An 8188-nucleotide genomic window follows, 5' to 3' on the forward strand; every position below is an offset into this window, starting at 1 on the left:
CTTTTGTTCTTACTTTTAAGTGTATCAAGACATAATATTTTAATGTAAAAAAATATAAAACATTTTTAAAAATCGACTACATTAAATCAATCTAGTTTTTATCATTTTTTTGAGATTAAATTATTATTACTTAATATCAAATAAGCTTGAATTACTTAAAATTAATATCAAAGCATTCACATTAGCATATGAATTTGCAATTAGTAAATAAAATTTAAGCCTTTAATAGTTTTCTTAAATTACAGTTTTACTCTAGTGTTTTAGTGTTTTAAATTAATGAAATATTGAGTAAGAGTAATGACGAGAGAAAGAGAGAGAGAGAGAGAGAGAGATAAAAATGATTAAAAAATAGTTTCAACTGAATGTAACGTGATATTATAAATTTAACAGTGCATGCACAATAAATTCTATAATGAAGAGACATTCAGGATTAAGTTTATCCTAATCTGTTCTAATTTATCCATTTCAAGGCAATGAATGAATGGAATGCTGTACATACATTTCCGTATATTTTTATTAAATTGATGCATATATGCATCTAAATATACATGAGGGCATCAACTTTCAGCCTTACCCGTCCTGAGCAGGTAGAGTAGACTAAACTGAATCGAAAAGTCTTCTATCATTTTGCAGTTTACACAACAAGTTAACGAGATATTAATTTAAAGATATAGATTTAAAGATAGTCGAATACGCGTGTCCGTCCGACCTACTATTATCGTAGGTATGGCCAGAAAGAATAAAGAGTGGGGAAAGGCCTAAAAATGGCGGATGCGAATACCTATATTATAATGCTCTACCTACACGAGCGTCTGTAAGTGAAAGAGTGCGTTAAAGTTGACGAAGCGGCTAGCCCGCTCGCCGAGGAAATGAACATAATTTAGTTGTTACTTATAGATCCAACCAATCATATACATGACTGTGTTCAGCAGAAAAGCAGTTTTGCAACTGCTGTTGTAAAATTCTTGAATATGATTGGTTTATACATTTAGATCCAATGAAGAACTAAGGGCAAGACTATTGTATTAGGGAATTTTACAACAGCTGCAAAGCTGCTTTTTCTGCTAAACGCAGCCAATCGCTCCGTAAGCATGCTTTACCGTCTTGAACTCGCCCAATGATACAAGGTAAGCGGTAAAGGCCGCAGCACAGACTTTTGCATAACGCATAACACATAATACACATAATACATAAGTGAATCAACTAATCAGAATACTTCCTTCCATTTTATAGAAAAGAAGAATTTGTTGAAGAATTGGTTGATTCCTTGCACTATACATGCTGGTTCTACATTAGTTACAAGCTGATCGCAAGTTTATTGTGACAGCCAATCTAAAGCTTGCATTTTGAAATCAACGCTTCATATTGGCTGTCGCAACAAACTTGCGATCGACTTGCAAGTAATGGCTGCAGCACAGACTCTCGCATAACGCACAATGCATAGTGCGTTATGCGTTGTATGAGGGAATCAACTAATCGAAATCCTTCTTTTTTAAGGAATAAAAGAAAAGAAAAGATTCTAATTAATTGTTCGCTTATGCACATGTTTATTGAACAAAATATTGAAAAAAACAATTTTTTTTTAAATATAAAATGAGGGATTTATAAACGCTGTAAACAGATCATTTCTAATTGTCTTTCTTTGTTGTTGTTTCAATTTTACTTTTTATATCAACATCAATGCAACGTCACAAATAGTTGTTTCAACTTTGTTAATAATTTAAAACTTGTTAATAATTTTCTGTAAAATAACATATTAACCTTACGCAAATTGTCATAATACTCATAATCAAACAAAAAAATAACATTTTATGGACACCCTGTAAATTGTTATTTAAAGCATAACCAATAGAGTATATAAAGTATAACCAATAGAGACACTCAACGAAAAAATGCGTGTTCGCGCAAGTATGGCTGCGCAGCTTTTATTTTGGGCCGGATCCAATGAAATGCAAGATGACAAGAACATACATATTAGATGTGGGAAAAAGTTCGTGGCGTTTTTTTAATGCCATCTAATGGTAAAAACGCCACGAACTTTTTCCCACACCTAATATTACACAGATCCCATGTGAGATATCCGGCAAAAGAAGACAATTTAAGAGCTGCGCCATAAATATTTCTAAAAAATAAAAAGAAAATAAAAAAAGAAAAGTTATGTTACGTGCAGTATTAAATGCAGTAATAATAATAAAAATTCACAATGCACTTTTTTTCATTATCCCAAAGATATCGTAAGGTAAGTTTTTATAATTTACAAAAAGTAGCTTATGCTAGGTTAACTTAATTAAACATAATAAAATATAATTTTATGAAAAAAGATAATATTTTTACATTGACTACGTTTACACGGCATCCTTAATTATATTTTTTAGAGCAAAGCAATGGACTATCGCATGGGGCATTATATCCTCTTTCGATCTTGGATTTTTCAAACGTTAACATGGCGGACGTGATTGCGAAATGGAGATCAAAGGAGCCGATACGGAGTGTCCCTACTGGTTATATTGTATTTAAAGTCTTTTTTATTTCGGTTTCTCAGAAATCCTGAAAGAATTGAGAAATAAAAATTCGATTTTTCAAGAGTAAAAAGAATTAATTTTCGATGTATCGATTCAAGAATCGACCAGTCCTCCAAATTCCTCTGAATCTGAATTCCTCTCATCTCAATTCTCATGTTTCTCTCTGTCGGCAGTCGATAGTGTCGACACTTGTGTGTTCTTATAGGTTAGGATATTGGTCTTCGTTCAAGAATCTAATAAAATTATTTAAAAATTTTAATTAAAAAAAGAATCAACTAAAATATAAATTTTAAAAATTGTAAATAAGTAGATGAACATATTCAAACGGAATATGTCTAAGCTAAATATTTCTGAAGAGAAAATAATATAAAGAGATATTAAGAGTTAAAATTATTATAAGGTTAACTGGAAAAAAAATAAATATGAATGCGATTCGTATAATGCGTAAGTTAAATCGGATTTGCAAACGTTTCGTAAATACCGAAACAAAATGTCGAGACAAATCACAATGGATAAAACCAGTGGGACATCAGACCGAAGTATCTATATATAATCCGATAACGAAATGCAAAGTACCACTGATCCTGAAAACACAAAACATTTTAAAATGGTATATCTGCGGACCTACAGTATATGACTCCGCACACATTGGACATGCAATGTAATAAAAATATATAAACTTTATGCGTTATGTTGTTTACTATTGTTATATTTAACCAATTATTAATTAAACGATTAGTATTTAATTCAATTATTACAATTATTTTACATCTGTAGTACTGTAGAATGTTTTGCAATCATAATTATCATAATTTTACCTGTATATATATATATATATATATATATTTTTTTTATTTTGATCGTAACAAATGGATTTAATTCGAAAATTATCAATAATTACCAATAAATTGTTAATATAGATTTAAATATATATTTAAATATATTACAATAAAAAAACTAATTTACTTTTTATTATTTTTTGTAGGACTTACATAAAATGCGATATTATTCGTCGAATTTTGTCAGATTATTTTAATATAGATGTATTATTAGTTATGGGTATAACTGATATTGATGATAAGATAATAAGACGTTCCATTGAAAGTGAAAAAGATTTTGAGACTTTATCAAGGCATTTTGAATCTGAATTTTTTGCAGACATGAATAAATTAAATATCCGTGAACCATATTTACGTTGTAGAGTAACAGACTATATACCACAAATTATTCAGTTTATTGAGAGACTTATAGCCAAGGATGATGGTTACATTGCACCAGATGGTATAATATTTATTAATATATGAACTTTATCACTATAAAAAAAATGTCGAACTTTTATTTATTTTATATATATTATTTTGTATGGATTTTACAGGATCTGTTTATTTTAATACCAGCAAGTATAATAAATATGGTAAATTATCAACTCTTGTACTTGATACTGTAAACGATCAGAATTTTATTGGTAAAAAATCAGCATTGGACTTTGCATTGTGGAAAGCAGCAAAAGAAAACGAACCATCGTGGAAATCTCCATGGGGCTATGGTAGACCAGGATGGCATATAGAATGCAGTGCAATTGCAAGGTAATTTTGAAAGTCGATTCCCTTCTGTACTTTATATGAAAATTCTTTTTATCAACTTTAATTCTAGATTTATTTTTATATATTTGTTTAAGATAATATGCATGTTTTCAGAATTAGTTTTATATAGCAAATTTAAATTTTTTAACATATTTACCCATTTGATAATATCGATCTATATAGTAGTATGTTTTTTATCAGCACAGTCTTTGGAAATTCTATAGATATACACAGTGGTGGAATAGATTTAGCTTTCCCACATCATGAAAATGAAGAAGCACAATCTTGCTGTTATCACGATGTTGATCAATGGGTTAATTACTGGCTTCATTGTGGCCATTTAAGTCTGAAAGGGGATGTAAAGATGTCAAAGAGTCTAAAGAACACCATAAGTATACAAGATTATCTCGAAAACTATTCAGCAAATAATCTTAGAATGCTTTGTCTTTTGTCTCATTATCGAAATGGTACATATAATAATGTTCAATAACTATTTTATATAATTTAATTCAGTAATGAACTGAGTTTTGTGTTGCAGGTATTGAATTTTCAGATGAAGTTATACAAACTGCAGTGTCAGCAACCAAGAAACTTGATAATTTCATAAATGACTGTGATAATTATGTTACTGGAAAATTTAAAACAGGTGAAATTGATGAAAATCTTTTATATACAGTAAGTTATTAATCTCTTCATAATTGTTACTATGTATACTAAGTAAGTATAAGTATGTATAGTAAGTTTATATTTTTAGCATCATGTCATTATAGAAATATGCAATAAAATTTATAAAATTACAAATTACAAAGTTCTAAATATTCTTTTTCTTTAAATCAAGTATGTGTATATAAAGATATTAATATACAATATAAAATTTTAAGAAACTTTTTTGCAATAGTTACTACAAATAATTAATTAATTTAATAATTAATTAATTTAAATGTTTTTTAGACTTTACATGACACAAGAAGTAAGGTTTACTCGGCATTGGCAGATGATTTTGATACTTCAAAAGCAATGCATGCGATTATAAATCTTGTTGGAATAGGAAATAAGATGCTTCACCAGGATAATGTAAATCGATTGTATATAAGAAATATGCTAGTAATAATTAATATGTCTATAATATTGCAATCTTATTTATATTAGACTATTTATATTATCTACTAATCATTTACTTATTTTTTAATTGCAGGTAACGTCTCGCAGTAATAATGTAAGCGTGATTGCTGCAGTTTCAAATTATCTTTCGAATATTCTCTCAAAGTTTGGCATTTCACGATCCACAAAATCAACAGTAGAAAATAGACAAATTGAAGATATTATTGATCATTTTCTGAACTTCAGGACGATTGTCAGAATCAGAGCACTTGAGCAAAAACCAAAGGATACAATTTTATTAAAAGAATGCGATAACGTACGAAAATGTTTATCTACTTGTGGAATTACAGTAAAGGTAAAAATTTTATAATCATGTTTTAAAATAATAATTATATATGAGATCTATATTATCATTGATTGCAGGATCAACAAAATGATACTAGCTGGAGTTGGAAACAATAATCATATTTTAAATAAAAATGTATTAAAATTACATTCTTTTTATTTAATTGTAAATACCCCAATCAATCAATCAATCTCTCAATCATTAATTTCTTTTAATTTCTTTGCACCATCGTTATTATCATTAGCAATTTTTCTTTTTTGGGTATTTTTTTCCGATAATGTTTTTTTTAAGCCTTTCATCTTCCTTGTCTGAATACCGACAATATTTTGTGCGCCAATATGTATACGGCCATATGTTGTTCCAAATGTATCTTTAGAAATATTCTTTTTCGTCTTTGCCTATAAAATTACAATTATTAGATTAAATATATCTTTACTGAATTGATATATAAAAATTTATATATCATTTATATAAATTTAGAATTATTTATAAAACAATACCTTGAGTGCGTTAGGTTTCCGACAAGCTCGATTGAATAAATCTTCAGAGGCAAACTTGTTACGCCTACACACTAAATCAGCACGTGGTCCTATTTCTACGAGTTCTATCCTAGGTGTTCTCGTGTTAGATTTTTTTAAAAGTATCCTAAAAATTATTAGAGCAATCAATATATGATCTTTAAATTAAGATCGTAAATAAGATCTGTTCTTTTACATATTTATGTTATTGCAACATTTATTTTACACTTTTTTTATAGTTTTACTATTGATATATTTAAATGATCAATAAAAAAGTTGAAAAAAATAAAAATAAATTTTTACTTTTATCTTACCTATAACTACGCAGAAGTATTTTATTCTCGACAGCTGTGAAGCTTAAAACATGTTCAAGACCTTGCAATCTGATCTTTTGAACCTCTTCTCTAAGGAACATGTCAACGAGTAAATTTTTGATCCTTCCATATTCATGATTACTTTCAAAGAGTTCACCATTAAATATCAACAATGGTTTTATTCCTGAGGTGATTTTTTCAACTTTGAAGTCTTTCAATCCTTTATAATTTTCTATGCCAAATTCTATCATGTCTAATAACATATGTTCGTACATTCGACCCATTATAAGATTGTGTGGACGTTTCTTATTATGAGTAGCTATCATGAAAAGAGATGCGTCATACTTAAAAGCAAATTTTTCAATAGGTGTAATATCCTCAAATGGCAGTATGTCATTTTTCTGTTTCATCATTTGTACATTAGGTTTCTTCAAATCATACTGGAAAAATATATTTCATTTATAATTGAAAATTTCTGTTGCTATAAAAGTTGCAACGCCAATAAAAATTATACTTGTTTACCAAATCCTTCATAATATCTGTAACGATTTGCGACGTGCGATTACCCTTGAGACACAAAGCTTCTTTAGCATTTTCTATCAACTTAGGCTCCTTCTTCAATATAGCTTTTTTACCCTTATGTGTAATTGGCTTTCTATAAAAACATTGCATAAAATTATAATGCATAATGAAAATCTACAATAATCTACATATACAATTCCATGTATATTAAGGAATAATGTTTTAATATTACTTTGTACGCTGTAAATACATCAAGATACATGACAAACTTACGTAATTCTGTTTACAGCAGGCATGATGAAATAATAAATTGATATATTAAAAATTACAATTTTATATTTTTTTCAGTAAACGTGAATAACCCTGGAATAACCTAACCACAACACATGGCTCGATTATACACAATTGTACATACATAGGTGTGCTCGTTTTTCAGACGAATTTTGTACGATTTTGCGCAGCATGGCGCGGACACCGCCATTTAAACATTTGCATCGCGGTAATTTTGAATGAAATGACAGCTCGAGAAATCAAAACATAAAAACGTAAAAATAAAAACATGTAAAATATGTAGTGTAATATATATAACATATATATATGTGTAATATATATAACACATGAAACACATGAAATATCAGCCTACAGCCTATAGCTAGTTTAAAAAAACAATCCGCAGGTTGCGTTCAGCAGAACACCACAAATTTGCAACTTTTTATTCTGTCTGCTGAGATAGGACCATTCCTTTAGATCTAAAAATTAGAAAGTTAAAAAGAAATTTAATAATTTAACGCAAACTTTCAATAGTTTGCAAAATAAATGTTTTACTGAACGCAGCCTATAAATGATTCTTCAGCATTGTGCATCAGCCAGCAGCTACTCCACTGACAATGAACCACGTGTGATACATGAATAGACACTCCTAAAAAAACAAATCAATATTAAATACATAATTATTCCAATGTCTCAATTAATAATTTTTATTAATATTAATATTTCTCCAATAAAATTTAATGACAAAGGAAAAGAAAAATTTTCTATCTGGAACAGATTCTTCACGCATACGCGATGTGCACGACTCAAGTAATCAAATGCCTTTTCGAAAAAAAAGGAGTACTTCCTATTTGTACCATTTTTATAAAAAATCATGTAAGGTATTCTAAAAATTAATTACTAAATAGTTTGAATGTTAACTTATCTGTTCTTCGTAATAATTCTAATTTATAGAATCCTTTCGCGTTCATATTTTTCTTTATAAATGTATATTTATTTTATATATATATAT

At 28.5% G+C, this 8188-nt stretch overlaps 3 protein-coding genes across 3 annotated transcripts in view; 1 reads left to right on the plus strand and 2 right to left on the minus strand.

Annotated features, from left to right (window-relative positions):
* Positions 1 to 2944: 2944 nt before the first annotated feature.
* On the plus strand, positions 2945 to 5681 carry LOC105627711 (probable cysteine--tRNA ligase, mitochondrial). The gene is made up of 8 exons (XM_012208989.1): positions 2945 to 3183; positions 3508 to 3803; positions 3898 to 4108; positions 4307 to 4572; positions 4644 to 4780; positions 5057 to 5179; positions 5301 to 5561; positions 5630 to 5681. The coding sequence occupies exons 1-8, from the start codon at positions 2945 to 2947 to the stop codon at positions 5666 to 5668; spliced, it is 1572 nt and encodes a 523-aa protein (XP_012064379.1). The 3' UTR covers positions 5669 to 5681.
* On the minus strand, positions 5656 to 7202 carry LOC105627710 (ribosome production factor 2 homolog). Its single transcript, XM_012208988.1, has 5 exons — positions 7180 to 7202; positions 6907 to 7039; positions 6385 to 6824; positions 6053 to 6197; positions 5656 to 5950 (listed from the first exon to the last, which is right to left on the minus strand). Exons 1-5 carry the CDS (start codon positions 7200 to 7202, stop codon positions 5747 to 5749), a joined length of 945 nt encoding a protein of 314 aa, XP_012064378.1. The 3' UTR covers positions 5656 to 5746.
* Positions 7203 to 7727: 525 nt separating this feature from the next.
* Positions 7728 to 8188, minus strand: part of LOC105627859 (diacylglycerol kinase theta-like) — a 22498-nt gene continuing 22037 nt past the window's right edge. The window contains exon 6 of the mRNA XM_012209134.1: positions 7728 to 7825. Coding sequence (XP_012064524.1) covers positions 7728 to 7825 — 98 coding nt within the window. The remainder of the gene's footprint in view (positions 7826 to 8188) is intronic.

Source organism: Atta cephalotes, assembly GCF_000143395.1.
Source record: "Atta cephalotes unplaced genomic scaffold scaffold00010, whole genome shotgun sequence".
Taxonomy (NCBI): domain Eukaryota; kingdom Metazoa; phylum Arthropoda; class Insecta; order Hymenoptera; family Formicidae; genus Atta; species Atta cephalotes.